Below are 21,976 nucleotides of genomic sequence, written 5' to 3'. Positions count from 1 at the left end.
CTATTATCAAGTTTTATTATATATGCTGTACTCTCATACAACTGGCAGCACGGTAGGTTTGTTTATGCCAGCGTCACCGGTAACATGTGAGTATGCATTGCACTGCAACACTATGATGGCTATGATGTCACTAGGCAATGGGAATTTTTTAGCTCTATTATAATCTTCTCGAGGATTATATATGTGGTCCACCATTGACTGAAATTTATTTTTATTTTTATTTTTATTTTTTTTTGAGACGGAGTTTTGCTCTTGTTACCCAGGCTGGAGTGCAATGGCACGATCTCGGCTCACCGCAACCTCCGCCTCCTGGGTTCAGGCAATTCTCCTGCCTCAGCCTCCTGAGTAGCTGGGATTACAGGCACGAACCACCATGCCTAGCTATTTTTTTTGTATTTTTAGTAGAGCCGGGGTTTCACCATGTTGACCAGGATGGTCTCGATCTCTTGACCTCGTGATCCACCCGCCTCGGCCTCTCAGAGTGCTGGGATTACAGGCTTGAGCCACCGCGCCCGGCCCTTGACTGAAATGTTTTTAGGGAGCACTTGACTGTATTCAAATTTATTTTGTTTTAGGAGGAATAATGAATTCTTTATTATTATGTGTATTTATTTGTGGTTCCTAAATTTAACAACAGTTTTGTACTGTTATTTAGATATGTTGAATGACATTTAAATCCTATGACCTATGCATTCTAGGATACAACATACTGCAATTTCTACCTTTTTCTCTTCCAGTGTCTGTGTTTATGCTGAAAGTCCAGGTGAATGACATCATAAGTCGTCAGCACCTGAGCCAAGCAGTTGTAGAAGTGTTTGTAAACTACACGAAAACAAATTCCACAGTAACTCAAAACAATGGAGCAGTGTTGATAAAAGTACCCTACAAATTAGGACTTAGTTTAACTATTATTGCTTACAAAGATGGCTACGTGTTGACCCCTCTGCCTTGGAAAACCGGAAGAATGCCAAGTAAGCAATTAAATGTGTTTTGTTGTTGCTAAATGTAAATGAATTTTTTTCTCTGTTTGGGGAATATCTTGTTCTGGTAAGCTGAAAATGAGAATGCTTAGTAAAGTCAATATAAGGAGGTTAGAAAGGAGTGCCAGTTTGAAGAAAACATTGTCTTAGTCTTTTCAGGCTACTATAATGAAATACCCTAAGCCGGGTAGCTTGTAAACAAGAGAAATTTTATTTCTTGCAGTTCTGGAGTCTGGGAAGTCTAAGATCAAGGTGCCAGCAGATTCTGTGTCTGGTGAGGGCTTGCTTTTTTAGAAATAACATCTTCTCTCTGTCCTCACATGGCAGAATGGGCAAACAAGTTCTCTTGTGCCTGTTTTAGTTCTGCTTGCAAGCAAGGGTCTTTATGTCCTAATAGGTAAACTGTCTGAAACCTCCCTAACATGTAGGTCTTGGCTCTGTCCTCCAGAACCTGCAAAATTAATCCTGTGTCCTCAGGGGAGCCCAGGTAGCCAAACATGGCTGTGTGTGATAGGAATGGCCAGTAGAGAGCTACATGACCCAGACAGGGTCTCCATGCAACCTCAATGTCTATCCTGCACCTGACACTTGTTCTGGGCTTCATAACTGTTACTTCGTGAATTACACTTTAGTGAATCAGGTTGAGTTCATTGAAGAAAGGGACCCATTTCCATCTTTGTCCTCTTGACCTAATCACCTCCCAACCCTACCTTACCTTGGAAGTTAGGATTTTAACATATACATTTTGCAGAGATGTCAACTTTCAAACCGTAGCTGTCGTGAAGGCATTTTTCCTTCTAGAGGTGTTTGAAGTAATCCTGAGCAAGAGCTCTGCTCTAGACATAGCTTGCCTGTGGTAGAGGGATTTGCATGCCCAAAGAATCAGTGAGAAGCAGGGTGGGCCAGGTAAAGTGGGGCCAGATGAAGAAAGAATGTTTTTAAATGATGAGACAGACAGGATTTATGAGCTGAATAATACGGCAGTTGTTAAAGTGGATTCTTGAGCACAATGAGTGTAGGTTGTTTGGAAACTGGATTTACTCAACAGCGTATAATGAAAGCCAGCAGCTGGGCTAAAATGGATTCAGGGAGCCTGGCTAGGAAGTGGTGGCAGTGCTCGTGGCTTATGGTAACAACAGACTGAAGCAAGAAAGCGAATGGAAAGGATGGGGTGAGTACAAGAGACATGTTGAAGAAAGACTTGGTAGCACTTTGTATGACTAACTGAATATTGGGAATGATGTGCCCTACGAGATATTAGAATGCAACTCTGACTCATTGGAAGGATGATACATCAGGTTGTCCATCTTTTTCAAATCATTATGGTAGCTCTTGTTAGAATTTAGATGTTTTATTTGGTTTCATATTAGAAACATTTGGATTCTTGATACATTATTTCAATTTAGAATGAGAAATAAAAAATGAATTCAATAAAATTCATATGAATAAAACTGTAATAAGTCATAACTAGAAAATCAGAATATGAATGTGTTTGAGGTGAACTCATTGTTTAACTAATTGTTCTCAAAAGACAGAAATTAAGCACAACTGTTCATTCAATAAGCTAGAAAATAAAACAAGAAAAAGGAAATAATAAAGATCAAAGTGAATTAGCATACACTGGAAGATTTAAAGAAAAGATAATGGACAAAATGCTAGTTTTCTGAAATAATAATACATACATCTCCTAATCTAAATAAAAATGAATGAAATAGACAAGGAAAAGATGAGAAATATATAAAAGCTTTAAAAATATCATGAAAATGCTCTACACCAAATTAGATGTCAAGGATCTTAAAAAGTTCAATAAAATGAGTAATATTCTGATAATGCAATATATATTGTTAGTAGATGGTATAGACTAATAACCACTGGATAGAATGTTTTAGGTACAAATAACCCAATTCAAAGATTTAAAAAGTACTCCAAATCATTTTACAAAACTAGTATAGCCTTGATTCTAAGACCTAACAAAAGTAATAAAAATGTTAAATGCCTTTATATGTACTCTTTCTCCTATACACACACACATCCCTGTGTAGACCCATCTTAATTTGTAACTCTAATAGCAAAAATCCTAAAACAGAAGAGTAAAAAGAACTTTGCCATTATTTAAATGTAACATTCTGTCAAGACCAAGTAGGACATCTTTTCTTTGCAGGATTGAAAAGGTGTGAAATATGTGTCAAAGTCTTTACATGTCGTATTAATAGAAAAAATTATAGCTACCATATGCTATTACCAGTAGTTGTCTGAAAGGACTTTATACATTTACTATCCATGTCTAATTAAGAAAAAACTCTCCTGGGTACAGTGGCTAAGGCCTGTAATCCCAGCACTTTGGGAGGCCGAGGTGGGCAGATCATGAGGTCAGGAGTTCAAGACCAGCCTGGCCAGCATGATGAAACCCTGTCTCTACTAAAAATACAAAAAATTAGCTGGGCATCGTGGTGTGCACCAGTAATCTCAGCTACTTGGGAGGCTGAAGCAGGAGAATCACTTGAACCCAGGAGGCAGAGGTTACAGTGAGCCGAGATCACGCCATGGCACTCCAGCCTGGGTGATAGAGTGAGACTCTCAAAAAAGAAAAGAAAAAAGCTCTTTAAATCCATGACGACAAATGCATACCTAACATGGCAAATATCTCACAATCATAATTAACGGTAAAACATTAGAGATGATCCTACTAAAATAAGCTGAACACGGATATCCATATTATTTTACATTACAGTAGTTCTTTCTTTTTTAGATATTAAGAGACCCCACCCCCCCCAAAAAAAAAAAAGCAGATAACTATTAGAAAGGAAGATCCAAACCACTGTCATTTCCTGATAGTGATCATATGATGCTCTGGAAAACTACAGAGCATTGAACTTAAAACTCTTAAAATTGATGGAATTTCAACAGATCTATTGATAGCAAATTAGTACATGTTCTTATAAACCAGCAGTAGTAACTAGATAGGACAAACAATGAAAAGAAATCCCCTCTTAGAACAAAAGCAACAAATAAAATACAGGGAAACTTGACTGGCCAAAAAGTAAAACAGCTGTATATGTGGGGACACTAAAACTTCCAAATGTTATTAATAGACCTAAAAAACCAAACAAACAAACTAAAGCCCTGGACACATGGGAAAAAAAATATTTTTTCTTAAGATGTCTGAATATTGTAAAGATTTCATTTCTTCCACAATTTGTAAATTTAGTTCATTTTTCAAAATTGGCAAAAATAATCTTTAAAGAATACATGTGTAAAGATACATGGGAATATTTTAGAAATAAATCTCCTAGGGGCAATTTGCCATTACAACTAAAATATTATATATCTACAAAATTAAGAGTGAGTTTTATAATTTGTATTATGGTATATATTGGACACTTAGTATTTATAAAAATGTTACCTCTGATAAGATGCCATTAGAAATCATTGAAAAAGGTTGAATAGTCAGTAAATGATATTGAGATATTTTGGTTAACTATTTGGAATAAATTAACTGGATTCATATGTGAAAGTATATTGCTTACAGAGATCAAATATAGAAAATAATTACATTAGATATAAGAAAATAAACTCTCTGACCTTTTGGTTAGTATGGTCTGTTTAAACTTAAAAGCAATAAAAGCTAGTTATGAACTTATTTTAATAAATTCCTGTATGTCATAAACATAAAAAGCAACTGAGGTTGGAAAAATATTTGAAACAGTAAAGGCATGATAGCCTTAATATGCAAAGAATTCATACAAATTAATAAGCAAATGCCAAGGTCCTAACTAAATAAGGTAGATGGACAAAATCATGGCCTAATGATTTTCATATTTACTAATAAATGGTTAGTAAATATGACAACATGTTTTATCTAATAATGTAAGATTGGTACACCAAAGAAATACACAATTCTTAGATTTTTTTCTTTTACCTAAAAAAAGTTTTTCTTTAATGTTGCCGAACAAGATAGGACTAGCATTTTGAAACATTTTTAACAGAAGTACACACTGGCAAAATTACCTGCGTAACAGTTTTGAAATGTGTGTATCAAAGTCTTCCAAGTCTTCATAAACTTTGACCCAGTATTCCACCTTTTGAATCTGCACAAATAAACATGCATTAAAACATTAAATACAGTGAACACGTATTCATGCACCAGGATGTTGGTGCAATATTTTTGTAATAGTGAAATGGAAGCATTCTATCAGATTAATGCAGTAAATACATAAATCTTAATACCTTAATAAATCAAGTATGTGTGTTAAAATATGAAAAGTGTCTTTTGAGAGAAATGCTTATGTTATTAAATCGAAAAGGCAGAGTAACAGTATTCTGTATACAATATCATAACTTGCTGTCTTTTAAAAAAAATCACAGCAATAAAGAGCTATAATAAAATATTTTTAATGATTGTCCCTGTGGTGGTGTTGTGATGAGGATCACTTTGATCTTATTTTCTGTGTTCAAGTTTTTCAGTGAGTATTGCATCCCTTTTGTAATAGGAAACAGTTTTCACATAAAAAGAAATCTGAATGTGTTTGTGAGGTTCAGAAAGATTCTCCTCATGTTTAGTAGATGTGTGATTGAGAAAGTATCCAAATATGGGATAATGTCTTACTTATAATCACCTTGAGGTTCAAACTGTAACCCTCCAACCTCTCCAATTTAATAAATCCATTAATCAGTCTCTATTTTAGTATATTTCTGAAATTGAAATTACATTTTTATTTGGCAGTTCGCTTTTCCTGTGGAAGGAGAAAAGCTTATTTTATTTTACCTCTGTCCATCATTGTATACTTTTTATATTTTACTTTTTTCCATATTTTTAAAAATTATTTGAAATATCTCAAAATAGTAAAAGGATTTCCATGTAATTGCGTTTTCTCTTAAGAGATTTGAGGATGCCGTGCTATTTCTGGTAATTTTAAATACACAACACAAAGGAAAAATATCAAACAAGAACTCGGGCTTTGGGAACGCCTCAAAAATAATTTTTCTTTTGGAGGATTGATAAGTTTGCTTTGATCTTGCTTATAAAATAGTCTTTTGTCCCAGCTGCTTGTTCCAATCTTGAAATAATATCTTTCACGTGATCTGCACTTATTCATCCCAACAGGTATTTCAGCTGCCTACTCTTGTAGGCAGTTTTAGCTCCATCCTGCAATCCTACTAAAGGTTGCCTTTGAATCATTTTGTGTGCTAAATTGTTTCCTTCTCTGCCAACTTTTGGCAAACCATACTGTGTGCAGAAGAGCATTGTGCTCCTATGTGGGAAGGAAAAAATGAAAAGTGGATAGAGTTTCTATCTAGAGAACTCTGAATCATGGAGCCAAGAAAAAAAATTTTTTTTAATCTTAAGAATAACAGGTAACAATTAGAGAAAATATATCAGGGAGTTATTCAACATTCAACTTGATCATTTACATCTGGGGTTAGTTACAGAACATCATCACCTTAGTATAGACTACTACTATCAAATAGAAAAGATTAGTAGAATAAATAGTGATAACCAATGTTTTCACTTTATTGTGACCTTTTTTCCTCCATCATATTTTGTATTGATCCTTCCTTTGTTTTGAATTGCTCTTCCCATCAAGTAGGTTTTTTTCCCTACTTTTTAGGACTTGCTGTTACAGAACTATATTTATTCTAGTTTTTTCCCGCTTGCACTAAGTAAAATATTCTAATTGTGCTACATTTCACAGTATATTCATCAGTTACACTGTCACTGTTTCCGCAAAGCCAAGCAAATATATGGCTATTTGAAGACACTGTTTTAATTACTGGAAAATTAGCTGGTAAGTACAATACTTCTTACTAAGTAAACACTTAAAGTTATTGTCATATAACTGTAGTTCTTCACTAAGAATCAATGTGAATTATAACTTGAGAAAAATCTAAATTGATCAGTATGATTAATACTTATTAATCATATTAATATAATTAATAACAACTATAAGTTGATCTGAACTGATTCTTATTTTACTATCAAATTAATAGTGTAGATATTTTATATAGCAGGAATCATTTTTTCCTTTATTATTTTAGCCCCTCAAGTATGCACATTATAGAGAACTTCTGTTCTTTCCAAATCACATTTCTTACTGGGGCTTCCGTGGTGGGTGAAATTGAGGAGCAGACAGGACACATGTTGCTAAGGCCTACAGATTGTCTCCTTCCTGCGTCCAGCATTAATTTTGTTGCTTTTGTGGAAGATGCCTGACTCAGTAGTTAAGTGTCTGCTCTGTAGACATGATTTGCCTCACTTGCGTATCTCAAGGGGAGGAATGCAGAAAGCATATTTTGGCTAGTGATTCAAACTGTGTCCTCCAATTCTGCTTTACCAATCATGAAGATGATAGTTTCATTCTTATCTCCCCACACCCCTTAAAACCTCAGAATTCTGTGGCTTTTATTCCGTATTTTAGGAAACCTCTATAAGTGACAAAAATTGCTTGTTTGTTTTGTATTGCTGAATTAATGTTTAGGTCTAAAGCATAATATGAATGGCTGATGAAGTGAGAAAGCCCAGAGGGTAGAGCCCAATAAGAACATCATGGTAAAAAGAAACTGTCTGTGAACGTTCTTTTCATTTTTAGATGCTATCTTTTTTATTCCTAAAGTCTTAAACCAGAAAATTTACTATTATTTGGGACAAAAATAAACTAGAGCTTCATGAATCTTGAAGCAGTTTACTGAGGCTGTAGAATCTCTTACTTATGAAATACCAAGGCATTTGCCAGATTTTTTTTTTTTTTTTGAGATGGAGTTTCACTCTTGTTTCCCAGGTTGGCATGCAATGGCATGATCTCGGCTCACTGCAACCTCCGCTTCCTGGGTTCAAATGATTCTCTTGCCTCAGCCTCCCAAGTAGCTGGGATTATAGGAATGCACCGTCACACCTGGCTAATTTTGTATTTTTAGTGGAGTTGGGGTTTCTCTGTGTTGGTCAGGCTGGTCTCGAACTCCCAACCTCAGGTGATCCATCTGCCTCAGCCTCCCAAAATGCTGAATTACAAGCATGAGCCACCACCATCCCTGGCCAGATTTTTTGAGACAGGGTCTGGCTCTGTCACCCAGGCTGGAATGCAGTGGTGCAATCTTGGCTTGCTGCAACCTCCACCTCCTGAATTCAAGTGATCCTCCCACCTCAGCCTGGGACCACAGGCATGTACCACCACACCTGGCTAATTTTTGTATTTTTCGTAGAGATGGAGTTTCACCATGTTGGCCAGGCTGGTCTCAAACTCCTGACCTTGAGTGATCCAGCCACCTAGTTCTCCCAAAGTGCTGGGATTACAGGCACGACCCACCATGCCTGGCCTTGCTAGAATTTTGAGCTAGTGATTTTTGCTGTGTATGGCAGAATGGTGGATGTGGAGCTGTATGTGAAAGAATGGAAAGTAAATAAGAACCACAAGGAAAGAGAGAGGCTATATTTAATGCTGATGGGGCCTTAATGAAATTAGATTCTTCACAGTCTCTCTTCAGTGTTTTGTTTTGATACATCTGTACCCCTTACTGGCATTTTCAAACACCATTGAAAGTCATAGTTTCTGCTGGAATACGTGAAGTGGATCTGTGTGACCATGTACTGTACCAAACCTTTGCCACTGTCCCAAGCAATGGTAAGCGCTCATTTGTCTGAAAAGTACTGGCCATGCCTTGGCAGGTTTCTGTGAGAACACCGTGAGTCCTCTTGAATTCTCAGATTGCTTCCTTTTACTGTCTCATTTTCCTAAAAGGTGACCCATTTGTAAGGCAAGACAGGAAAGTATGAATGTTTCACAATGATGTTAAATCTTTCTGTAAAAAATATACATCCTTACTGCTAAACTTCCATAAAATGTTACATCAGGTTTGTACAGTGGAAATTAAGTCCATACATTCATGTATTTGTGGCAAAAGGAGAAATTAGAAAATTTAGGAATGTACAAAACCTTACAGAAACTCAGCTAGACATTTTGCTTAGTGTGCATATTCAGTTGTAAGAAATTTGGATCTTCAACATAATTAAGCCACATATTTTAAAATAGCAAGTTGTAGGTAGTACCTGTAAGTGATCAGAAGGCATCGGATTGCATCCTCAGCAACCAAACAAGAGCATACAATTATGTTACTTTCCTTGACTATTTTCCAGGTATTATTTTTCTAGCTTCACACACTCAAAAACTATACACTGAGAACTCTTACCTTATTTTATTTGTCATTTATTATCATGCAGCTCTTTAAAAACTGACGTCTTTTCTATTCTAATAATTTAACTGATTTCTTCGGTCTTCGTCAGTGACCTTACTAAAGTCCAAAGCAAAAGCTGATGTTTCTAATAATTTTCAGGTATAAGAATTGATCTTTGAATTGTTAAATTCAAAATCTGCTGATTACAAAAATATCAATGTTGTCACTGAAGTCTCACTTGATAAATAATGTTAGAAGATACTGAGATAGTTATACTTAGGAAAAATTCAGTTACTGAGATATTTATAAATCGAGTACCTGGCATTTGAAAGACGTTTAATACATGATTAGTTAACTGATAGAGAAAACTACCCACTTAAGTATGTGGCTGAATATTATCAGAGACATTTTTTTGTTGCAAGTTACTGAAAACCCATTCCTAATCTAGCTTAAGCCCATAAGAAGCATGCATTTATGTCTCTTATAGATAAGTATAGGAATAGGAACAACTTTAGACATGGCTCGATCAGATCTTTAGTAGAAATAATTGAAGATTGGTTTTTCTCTCTCCATTTCTCAACTGTCCACGCTTTGCATATTGCCTTGATTTTTAAACAAGCTTCCATTTTTGGTTGCAAGATGGCTGTTACAACCCCTGGATGTATACCTGCTCACATGAAATTCAGTCCAAGCCAAACTCACATTACATCTCATTAACTGTGCTTGGGACAGGGCCCATTATTGAACAAATCACTGTGGCCAAGATGAGATGCTTTTAATTGGTTTCAGCCCATGCTGGCATGCACCAGCAACGCCACAACTGTTATAGAAATGAGACCCCAAATGAACCACATGGGCTAAAAATGGAGAGTGTGGGGTTCCCCAGAGTGGGAAAAACAAGGTGAGGAAATTTTGGGCAGCAGAATCGATCAAGTACAAAGGTGCCTTGTGTCATCTAAAGAAAGGAAAATTTCTGAGGTTTGAATTTAAAATAATTACATGAGAAGATGCTAATGATGTTTAGCAATAATTGTAATTGCTTCTTTTAAAGAAGAAAGTCCTGACCAATGCTGCTATGCTTAACATGCCTTTATCTCTTCATTAATGAGGTTTCCTTTTTTCCAGATGCCAAATCTCAACCAAGTGTTCAGTTTTCAAAAGCCTTGATTAAACTTCCTGACAACCATCATATTAGCAATGTTACTGGCTATCTTACAGTTCTACAACAGTTTTTAAAAGTGGACAATTTTCTATATACAACTGGAATTACACTCAGTAAACCAGGTATTATCTACTTTTTACATAATATAGTATAAGAAACAGCATATAAATTTTTCATCAAATATTTAGCTATTTAGATAGCTATTAAATATTCGATACTCATTTAAGCTATGGATAATACATGTCACTGAGACATAAATCTAGTTATTAAAATGTATATAATAAAAATTTCCTTTATCTAATGAAATATATTTTAGTCAATGAAAGAGAAATTCAGCAAACATTATTTCAAGTGAATGGAAATTTTGATTTCTTTTAAATTTATTAAATTTTATTTGATCCAAAGTAGGTAAGGTATAGAAAATGGTTATGATTATTGTATAGGTTTAAAATTTTAATACATTTAAAAATGAAAATTTAGTTTGCGTATTTTTAAATTTGACCTATACATTTTTATCAAACTGATGAGAAGTATCAGTAATTGAGAAATAAGTTTATTAAGTTTATAGATGGAGTAAGCTATTGTATTTCCTATTCTGAATAAAATATAAATATTGAAAATATGTGTATTCCAGAGTCAACAGCACTCATATTTATGTAAGGCTGTCATAATATAAAAGGGAACAATGGAATTTTACATTTAAAAATACATTCATAAATAACCCCCTTAAAAACATCGTTTCCCTCTGTACATCCACATTTGTTCCACCATTTTTTTTTCTTTTGAGATAAGGTCTTGCTGTTTCCCAAGCTGGAGTGCAGTGGTATGATTTCGGCTCACTGCAGCCTTAATCACCCACGCTCAAGTGATTCTTCCTACCTGAGCTCCCAAGTAGCTGGGACTATAGGCACACCAATGCACCCGGCTAATTTTTTTTTTTTTTTTTTTTTTGTGGAGATGGGGTTTTGCATGTTGCCTAGGCTGGTCTTTAACTCCTGGGCTCAGCAATCCACCCACCTCAGCCTCCCAAAGTGCTAAGATTACAGGCATGAGCCACCTCACCGGGCCTGTTTTACCATTTTTGCCACTTGTTGCAACCTAAGGGAAAATCCACTGTTTAAAATCACCTCAAACAGTCGATAATGCTGATAGTTGCATTTTTTTCCCCTAGATTTTTTGGTCCATTGCATTTGGGGAGCAGCCAGCAATGAGTGATAAGAGCAAATACCTATTTTGGTTAGTTAGAGTTTTGCCTGCTGTAGTTGGTGCTATCAGTACCCCAGCCAGATGACACTCATTCTTCTGCTACAAACCTGCTTTTCCTGCTGCACACATCTGGGACTCTTGTGGCTGCCAGGGCGCTCCACTTTTGCCTCTCTCCCCTGCGGCCACCTTTCTTTCTTGCACCTGCCAAGATTGCTTCTGATTTGGAGGCTTTGAGCTTGTTTATTCTGCCTGGAAAATTCTTGGAGTTCCTTCCCATTTGTCTGCAGCTCAGATGTCCCCTCCTCAGAAAGGAGGCCTTCCTTTACCACTTAATTATGTTCCCTTTCTAGATTATCATGCCCTTACATTTGGGTGGGGAAGAAACTGATTAGGAATAAATACATGGGGCGGGGTGGGGGGGGAAGGATATTTGATAGTAATGATTGTGAAAACAGTATTGCAGACAATATCAGAAATTATTAATTGTGTCTTTGGGGCCCATATGGGGCTTTGTAAATATTTGTTAAGTGAATGAACAAAATTCTAGTTTTGAAGCCAGAGATCCAAAAGTATAGGCCAAAAGCAAATAGATAAAAGTATACTTTCTCCATCTATTTGTAGAAATACTGTAATTTTAACCTCTATAATCATACTTTTATTCTTAATATGCTGGTATATATTATAACTTTAACATTGCTAATATTTCAAAAGCAAACGAAAGGCACTTTCTGCTCCCTCTCTCCCTCCATTGTAATAGATATCTATAGATAGTTCCTGATATTTAAGAAAGCATACTATAAATTGTATAATCTCTAACACCTTAGGCAAAACAATATAACCAATTCTATTTTCTCCCTTTCTCCTACTTTGAAAGTTTTGAAGTCTAATATTGTACTTGAATTCTAAGTTTATATTTTTCAATTGTATTAATAATCAAGTATATTAAGACATAATTTTTATCAAGTAATGATATTACACAGTGATTTTGTTTCATGTTTAATTGCCAACCTATTCATTAAAAATTATACATTTAATCTGAATGCTTTTTATGTAAGGAGTGCAGCTGGATCTGTGAGTTCTAGCACTCCTTGAAACAGATGGTGGTGGAAAAGGAAGGGCCAGATATTTCAAATCCACGTCTGCATTGATGGTGTATGATGGAGCCTTTATTTGAGTATGATGCTGTAATGAGATGGGGTTTTTGGTTGTTGCTTTTTAGGTTTATAAAAATATTGAATTGGATTCTAGCACCCTTAAATTAGATGACTTTAGTTTGATAACTTAGGCTCATATTGATTTGTCAGTAGTAACATTGCACAGCCTGTATTTATACATTATTTTTAAATTACATTTTGAAAATCCTTAATGTGTATTCAGTAACTATTTGATATTAAAATACATAACCCTTCGTGAAATAGAGGAGTTCCTTATTTTAGACCCATAATAATTTATTAGGTAGCTACCACCTCTGTTTACATATGATTTTAATAAACTGTCCCCTTGTATAGGTTTTGAAAACATTGAGTTGACTCCTCTAGCCGCAATATGTGTGAAAATATATTCTGGAGGAAAAGAACTAAAGGTCAATGGCTCTATTCAGATTTCTCTTCCTCTTCTACATCGGAATGATATAAGTGCAGGAGATCGCATACCTGCTTGGACATTTGATATGAACACAGGTATGTGAGCTAGGTTGAAATATTCTGAACGTTTTGCATATGTGTCAATTGAGTAGCTGAATGTCTTGTCTTAGAACTTGATACAGCTCTAGTTTTTCAATAACATCACAATTTTATTTACTTTGTTAGTGACCAAAATTGACCTCATTTTGATTAACATATTACAGCTATTGGGGGAAATGATAGGAATACACATGTCAAAAATAGCATTATTTATTAATTCCCTTACCTTTTTATACCACCACCATTTTAGGCAGGGGTCCCCAAACTATGGCCCGTGGGCCGCATGCAGCCCCCTGAGGCCATTTATCCAGCCCCCGCCGCACTTCAGGAAGCGGCACCTCTTTCATTGGTGGTCAGTGAGAGGAGCACAATATGTGGCAGTGCCACAAAGCATGGCATTACTCACGTACAATACTACTTCCGGTGATGCGGGACACACGCATCATGGCTCCGGAAGCGCGTCATATGATGCACATCCGGTCTGCAGCTGCAGTGCCCCACATCACCGGAAGCAGTGTGAAATAACAGCAGAAGTAGGAAGAAAGACAAAGCACTATAACCATTACTACACAGTACAATGGCACCCATACTCCCCCAAATATACAACATAATGGCCCCTATAACCTCCCTTTGCCCTAAAGTCTCCCCCAACATTACTACACACCGTGTTTACCCTATTATAAGACCCTGTCTTATATTAATTTTACCCCCAAAAGACGGGGGCTGTCTTATTTTTAGGAGGTGTCTTATAATAGGGGAAACATGCAGCAGTGGGCTTCCCACAGAAGAGGCCCACCGCTGCTGCAGATGTCCAGGACGCTGTATACACAGTGTCACAGGCGGATCACGCCATCCCCGTGTACAGCACTGGAGGCGGTGCTGGGCCTGTGGCACTGTATACCGCTGTCTGGGATAGTCGAGGCAGCAGCGCTGGCTGTGAAGGGTGTCACACCTTCCATAGTCCAGCCCTCCAACAGTCTGAGGGACAGTGAACTGGCCCCCTGTGTAAAAAGTTTGGGGACCCCTGATTTTAGGGCAGAAATAATTTTTTAAAATTTTTTGTCCTCTTAGAAATTTTTGTTTTGATAAGCTCATAATACCTATGTAAAAGCATGGTTTAAGGCAATTGAAAAATGTATGCTAGTTTCATGAAAATAAATAACATTACGTTATTAAGAGATAGAGTAATTGTTTTTCCAAAGAAAGCCTTTAGATACTCGTTTTGTTCTCTGGGTTTTGCCTCCTAAATAGCAGCTGGAATTATATGTATATTTTCTTCCTCCACTTCCCTTTGTTTTGTTCTTGGGTTCCCATGTAGATAAGGTAGGAGTGTAAGTTCCCCCCCCCCCCAAAAAAAAAAAAAAAGGAAAGAGCAATGATCAGCCCATAACTGAAAAGTTCAGAGGTAGGACTTCCTTGGGTGAGTCATGCTATAGTCTAGACAGTTTCACAGGGTGTGGGCTTGGTTTCTCTCCTCCTTCACTCTCATATGTTTCCTCTGTGTTAGCACCTTTCTAGGATAGGATTTCCCTTCAGAGTAGGTGCTCTAACGTTAGACTTAGCCAGGTTGAAGGCCGGTGGAGAGATTGTCTTTGGAGCTACGTATAGCTCAAGCCACTGGACTCACTGTAGTTGTAGAATGGAGTTTGCATGCTCTTCTTAGAACTTGCCTTTGTGACTTGCAAATTGAATGCACAGATTTATTTAGGCTTCAGGTCACAAGTTGAAGCTGGGGATGGAACCCTAAACTGTCATGCTGACTGTGAATAGGGAGCAATAGATCCTCAAAGGAGACTTGGAATGGGATTTTATGTGGGTAATTAGGCCAAAAAAAAAACCACATACATTTTTACTGTAGAAGATAAGCAGTAATATATCTATGTTTTAAAGAGTGGAAACTATGTAACCATGATAGTATGCTACTGAAATCATTAGATTAAGAACTCGAAGATTTGGAGTCTAGTCCCTTTACCAGCAGTACTGTTTGAAACAAGTTATCTAACTTATTTGGACCTCAGTTTCCAGATTTGTTGAATGAGAAAGTTGTGTTAAGGCACTTTAAAAACGAATATCTGCTGTTTGAGTCCTGGTTGCTGATTGTTCTCTCTGGCCAATGCACCTTTCTCTAATGTACCTTTCCGTGGCAGCATTTTCAAGTTAATTTATCACTGATGTAACACTTGTGGACTATTTAAAAGCAATAGATTAAATTACTGTCATCCTTTTTTAGTTTCTCTACCTTATTAAAATACTTTTTTACATGTTGCAGATAATTCACTATAATAAATCAGTAAACCAATATACACCAAACTCAAATAGCTTTGTTATGCTATTTATAAATACAACTTCATAAAAGGCATAGGTTTTATTAAATTCTTTTTTCTACTGACAGCAAATTTTACTGGATGAGGTACGATTTATTGAAAGTTTAGAAGACCTAGTTCTGTAAGAACAATACCAACAGCACTAGACCAAAACAATATTTAGTAAAAAATTAAGGCCATAAGAGATATCTTAATATGCACAGTTTAAATAGTATCTGGAGAGTCATGATTTTTCTAAGTATGTCCTTAAGTTTATTTTTATTGTTGTTTTTTTTTTTTTTTTTTGAGACAGAGTCTTGCTCTCTCACCCAGGCTGGAGTACAATGGCATACTCTCAGCTCACTGCAACCTTCATTTCCCAGGTTCAGGTGATTCTCCTGTCTCAGCCTCCTGAATAGCTGGAACTACAGGCAATGTGCCACCATGCCTAGCTAAATTTTTGTATTTTAGTAGAGACAGGGTTTCACAATGTTGGCCAGGATGGTCTTGATCTCATGATCTCGTGATCTGCCTGCTTTGACTTCCCAAAGTGCTGGGATTACAGGCATGAGCCACTGTGCCTGGCCATCCTTAGTTTATTTACAATTTTTTTTTTTTTGGTCATAACAAATCATTCAAATTATTCTATTTATTATACACCTGATCTTAGCCAAAAGGCCGAGAAGCAATATTCTATTTATTATAATACATGCTATATATTATAATATGATGTGATATGTATTATCCTATATTGTTCCAGTTTTCATAATCTTTGAAAAAGTCCCATAAAGTATTCTATGCATGACCATCAGCTCTTAAGATATGTAACTGTGACTAACTAGTACTTTTTACATACCTTCCTTTTTAGGTGCCTGGGTAAATCAAGGTCGGGGAATGGTCAAGGAACATAACAGTCATTTAATGTGGACCTATGATGCACCACATTTGGGCTACTGGATAGCAGCTCCACTTCCAGGAACTAGAGGTATTGTAAAATATGAAAGTAATTAAAACTTACAATTCAAATAGTCTTGGAATTGATAGCAGCAGACCTCAGTTTTATTTTAAGCACTGCCACTTACCAGCTATATGGCAATGGGAAAGGAACTTGATCTCAGCTTTTTTTCATGTGTACAAGATTAAGCTCCATGAACAATAAGGTCTCTAACAGTTACATATGATTAATCTGAAAATGAAGTTTGTTCAAATCAAGTATTAATTTTTTTATGAATAAATTCTGCCCAAACCAGTTAGAGCTTTCAGTTGCAAGCAACAACAGAAAACGATTTTGAGTAATTTTAAAATATGCTATATCAGAAAGATATAGGCAGTTCACAGGATCCTAGGGAAGGCTGAAGGAACCAGCTGCTGAAAGGCAGGAATACCTGCTGTGCCAGATGGCCTAGTTAGCAGGCCTGCTTTACTACCTTTGCCAGGTTGCTGCTGTGTGTTGGCTGGCTCCAACCCTTTCCAGTATTTTTCTCGCATTCTAGGGCTGAAAAATGATCATCCCATTGGCCCACCCTTGGGTCCTGAACACACATGTTACTTGGTGGGGATGGAGGAGGAGAGGACGGGCTCTTGGAAACAGTCTGTAGACACTATCATTCAAGAAAAGATTGGGGATGCACTAAATCAAGCTTGTCCAACCACCCAGCCCACAGGCTGTATGCAGCCTAGCTTTGAATGAGAGACCCAACACAAATTTGTAAACTTCCTTAAACCATTGAGTTTTTTTTTAAAGCTCATCAGCTATCATTAGTGTATTTTATGTGTGGCCCAAGACAATTCTTCTTCCAGAGTGGCCCAGGCAGCCAAAAGATTGGACACCCCTGTAATCAATGGAAATTGGTCTGACATTTTGAACTGAAGGAAGATGGAGTCTGGGGAGCAAAACGATGAGTTGTTCACTAGGGAAGATCTGTTCCTATTCTAGGAGAAATGAGCATTTTGTTTTCTTATATTTAACATATTATCAAAGTATCTAGATAATTTGTACCACAGGAAACCCTACATCCATCTCAAGTTGTGTACATTCATCAGAATATTCAAACATTGGCATATTTTATCCATTAAATGTTGAAAAAAAATTCTCTAACCTGCAGTAGTCTAGAATGGTTGCACTGTTGGTCTGCTACCACTTCCTGGACCTTTTGAATATGGGTTGGCATAAATCAAATTGCTTCTTGGCTTTCCCTACCACCAGCTTTGCTAAGTTAATTATGTTAGTTTATTTTCCTTTATTCTTTTAGGTTTGTGTTTTTACAGAATAAAAACAAATCAAAACATTTAGTGTTATTTTAGTGGAGATTTTAAAGTGAAAGTTGAATGTAGGTATATCATAATCTTCAATCATGTGTCAGAGATAATTCTTTTGGTTTATCATGTGTTTTGGCTCACAGCTGAGGGGTAGTTGCTACCTGGGTATTTCACAATGATTAGGAATTGCTCTAGTACTTACCCTGATCCAGAACATGGGTGATATTTTACATGTTTATCTGCAGTATTCTGTCATCTAACATTAATATGACTGTCTATTATTTTGAAGGCTGTCTGTTTTGTCTAGTTTTTAAAATCCAGTTTTATTTTTATTTTTATTCTGTGTTGGCAAGTTTGAATTTTCTTTCTTGTTTGAGTCTTGCTGTGTTGCCTGATCAGGCTGGGCTCAAACTCTGGTTCCTCCCACCTCAGCCTCTTGAGAAGCTGAGACTAATTAGCCATATTAAGAGAAATGTTCTTTTTATTTCTATTTGAACTTAGTGCTTACAGGATTATTTATTCAGAAACCAGAGGGTGGTTACTTTTGCTTTTCATGATGCAAAATATCATACAGTCTTGCCAGCTGTCTGGCCTTATCCCATTCTGTATTTGCAACTATAGTGAAATATTGATGAAAAACAATATTTAATTTCAGACTTCATCTCAAGTTATTTTTAATAAAATAACCTAAGGAGTATTTGAGTTCTATAGAGAAATGTACTTACACTAAAAATATATCTAAAATGACTGAATTACATAAGATAGCTTTATGAATTACAAAAGCCAAAATTATTATCTAAAACCACATGGAAGTTCTGTTCCAGATTATTTGTTGAAAAAGATGTTGTTTGGATGAGTACTAAAATAAAAGTATGAGATTCTTGTTTAGTTTGAACTAGAGACCTTCTAGTGATCCTACACCGGAATATGAATAACTTGATGATGGCCCTTACTCTGCCTGTAATTAACTGAGTGAGCTTGAAATAGGTACTTACCCATCTGAGTATAAGTTTTTTTATTTCTAAATTGAGAGAATCAGATATTGTATTAGTCTGCTCAGGCTGCCATAACAAAATAACTGCAGAGTAATAACTGGCTATTAACAGAAATTTATGTTCTCCCCGTCTGGAGGCTAGCAGTCCAAGGTCAAGGTGCTGTCAGGGTTGGTGAGGCTTCTTGCAGGTTTCTATCTAGATGGCCAATTTCTCAAGATGTCTTCACATGGCCTTTCCACACACCAACCAGTTCTCCAGTTTTCAACGGATGTTGATTTTATCCTACAATTCAATTCTGACATTATCTACCTACAGTGAGCATCAGACCCCTCAGGTTGAGAATTTAATCCCACAGGATTGCCATTTCAGCTGCCCATTGCAAGCAGTAGGTTTTCAGTTGACCCATATCATCTGACTTGGCTTCAGATTGGGGGTTTGCACAATTTTTTCCTCAGGTTTGATAATTTGCTATGATGGCTCACAGAAATCAGGGAACACGTACTTACAGTTACTAGCTTGTAATAAAGGATACAGATAAAGAGTCCAGTGAAGAGGTACATAGGGCAAAGTCTGTAAGGGTCCTGTGTACAGGAACTTTTCCCCCATAGAGTTGGGGTATACCACCTTTCTGGCCTGTGGATGTGTTCACCAATCTGGAGGCTTTACAACACCTATACTTGAGGGATGTTGATGGAGGCCTTCTCTTGCAGGCATGATCAATTATTAACTTAATCTCCGCCATTCTCCTTCCTGGAGAATGCGGTGTGGTGCTGAAAGCTATAGGCTTCTAATCATGGCTTGTCGGTCACCAACCCCCCAGCATGAGCCTGCCCAAAGTCAAATTAGAACAAAAGATATTCCCAACACCCAGAAAATTCCAAGAAATTTAGGAGCTCTATGTTAGGAAACAGGGTCAAAGACTACATGATAGAACAAAAGACACTTCCAGCACCCCTGTTGCTCAGGAAATTCCAAGGGTTTTAAGAGCTCTGTGCCCAGAACTAGGGGCAGAGACCAAATAAATATATGTTGATTATGATACAATCCCTGACATCCCTAAACATTTTAGGATTATTACTATAAAATCAAAATTGTTCCTATGATCAGCTGATTAGTGTTTGGTGTGCTGGAGCTGCTTTAGTTATGTGATTAATTTGTTTTTTAAAGTTTAAATAGAGGACCAGGCGCGGTGGCTCAACCCTGTAATCCCAGCACTTTGGGAGGCCGAGGCGGGTGGATCACGAGGTCAAGAGATCGAGACCATCCTGGTCAACATGGTGAAACGCCGTCTCTACTAAAAATACAAAAAAAATTAGCTGGGCATGGTGGCGCGTGCCTGTAATCCCAGCTACTCAGGAGGCTGAGGCAGGAGAATTGCCTGAACCCAGGAGGCGGAGGTTGCGGTGAGCCGAGATCGCGCCATTGCACTCCAGCCTGGGTAACAAGAGCAAAACTCCATCTCAAAAAAAAAAAAAAAAAAAAAAAAAAAAAAGTTTAAATAGAATTTTAGAAATCCTTGGAAAAAATACTAAGTGCAAGAGATTAATTTTTCAGATTGCTGTAGGAGAGTAGGTGGTTGAGTACAGAGTTTAATAAATGTTTTAAATTTGCATTTATTTATTATACTTGAAGTTCTGGGGTACATGTGCAGACCGTGCAGGTTTGTTACATAGATATATATGTGCCATGGTGGTGGTTTGCTGCATCCATTGCCCTGTCATCTACATTAGGTATTTCTCCCAATGCTGTCCCTCCACAATCCTCCCACCCCCTGTTCCCCAGTGTGTGATGCTCCCCTCACTGTGTCCCTGTGTTCTCATTGTTCAGGACTCACTTATGAGTGAGCACATGTGATGTTTGGTTTTCTGTTCTTGTGTCAGTTTGCTGAGAATGATGGTTTCCAGTTTCATCCATGTCCCTGCAAAGGACATAAAGTCATCTTGTTTAATGGCTGCGTAGTATTCCATGGTGTATATGCGCCACATTTGCTTTATCTAGTCTAACATATCCAACTCTTTGCTATTGTGAACAGTGCCGCAGTAAATATACCTGTGCATGCATCTTTCTAATAGAATGATTTATAATCCGTTGGGTATATATCCAATAATGGGATTGCTGGGTCAAATGAAATTTTTATTTCTAGATCCTTGAGTCACCACACTGTCTTCCACAATGGTTGAACTAATTTACACTCTCACCAACAGTGTAAAAGCATTCCTATTTCTCCACATTCTACTATCTGTTGTCTCCTGATTTTTTTAATGATCGCCATTCTCACTGGCATGAGGTGGTAACTCAATGTGCTTTTGATTTGCATTTCTCTAATAACCAGTGATGATGAGCATTCTTTCATGTTTCTTGGCCTCATTGATGTCTTCTTTTGAAAAGTGTCTGTTCTTATCCTTTGCCCACTTTTTGATGGAGTTTTTTCCTTGTAAATTTAAGTACTTTGTAGATTCTGGAATATTAGCCCTTTGTCAGATGGGTAGATTGCAAAAATTTTTTCCCATCCTGTTGGTTGCTGGCTCACTCTATTGATAGTTTTTTTTTTTTTTTTTTTTTTTTGCTGTGCAGAAGCTCTTAAGTTTAATTATATCCCACTTGTCTATTTTGGCTTTTGTTGCCATTGCTTTTGGTGTTCTAGTCATGAAGTCCTTGCCTAGGCCTATGTCCTGGATGGTATTGCCTAGGTTTTCTTGTAGGGTTTTTACGGTGTTAGGTCTTATATTTAAATCTATAATCCATCTGGAGTTAATTTTTGTATAAGGTATAAGGAAGGGATCCAGTTTCAGCTTTCTGCATATGGCTAGCCAGTTTTCCCAACACTTTTATTAAATAGGGAATTATTTCCCCATTGCTTGTTTTTGTCAGGTTTGTCAAAGATCAGATGGTTGTAGTTGGGTGGCATTCCTTCTGAGATGTCTGTTTTGTTCCATTAGTCTATATCTCTGTTTTGGTACCAGTACCTTGCTGTTTTGATTACAGTAGCCTTGTAATATAGTTTGAAGTCAGGTAGCGTGATGCCTCCAGGTTGGTTTTTTGTTTTGTTTTGTTTGCTTAGGATTCTCTTGGCTATGTGGGCTGTTTTTGGGTAATGACGGATCATATCTCAAAATAATAGGAGTTATTTATGACAAACAGCCAATATCATACTGAATGGGCAAAAGCTGGAAGCATTCCCTTTGAAAACTGGCACAAGGCAAGGATACCCTGTCTCATCACT

General features: G+C 36.9%; 1 protein-coding gene across 1 annotated transcript in view; it reads left to right on the top strand.

Moving 5' to 3' along the window:
• Window positions 1-21,976, top strand: part of FAM171B (family with sequence similarity 171 member B) — an 83,272-nt gene that overhangs the window by 52,535 nt on the left and 8,761 nt on the right. Inside the window, exons 2-6 of the mRNA XM_003944207.3 lie at window positions 738-971; window positions 6,674-6,766; window positions 10,272-10,430; window positions 13,023-13,193; window positions 16,368-16,484. Coding sequence (XP_003944256.1) covers window positions 738-971; window positions 6,674-6,766; window positions 10,272-10,430; window positions 13,023-13,193; window positions 16,368-16,484 — 774 coding nt within the window. The remainder of the gene's footprint in view (window positions 1-737; window positions 972-6,673; window positions 6,767-10,271; window positions 10,431-13,022; window positions 13,194-16,367; window positions 16,485-21,976) is intronic.

The sequence above is a fragment of the Saimiri boliviensis genome, chromosome 5, assembly GCF_048565385.1.
Source record: "Saimiri boliviensis isolate mSaiBol1 chromosome 5, mSaiBol1.pri, whole genome shotgun sequence".
NCBI lineage: Eukaryota > Metazoa > Chordata > Mammalia > Primates > Cebidae > Saimiri > Saimiri boliviensis.
Note: the sequence above shows the minus strand (reverse complement) of the source record. Positions and strands in the feature narration are given on the sequence as shown.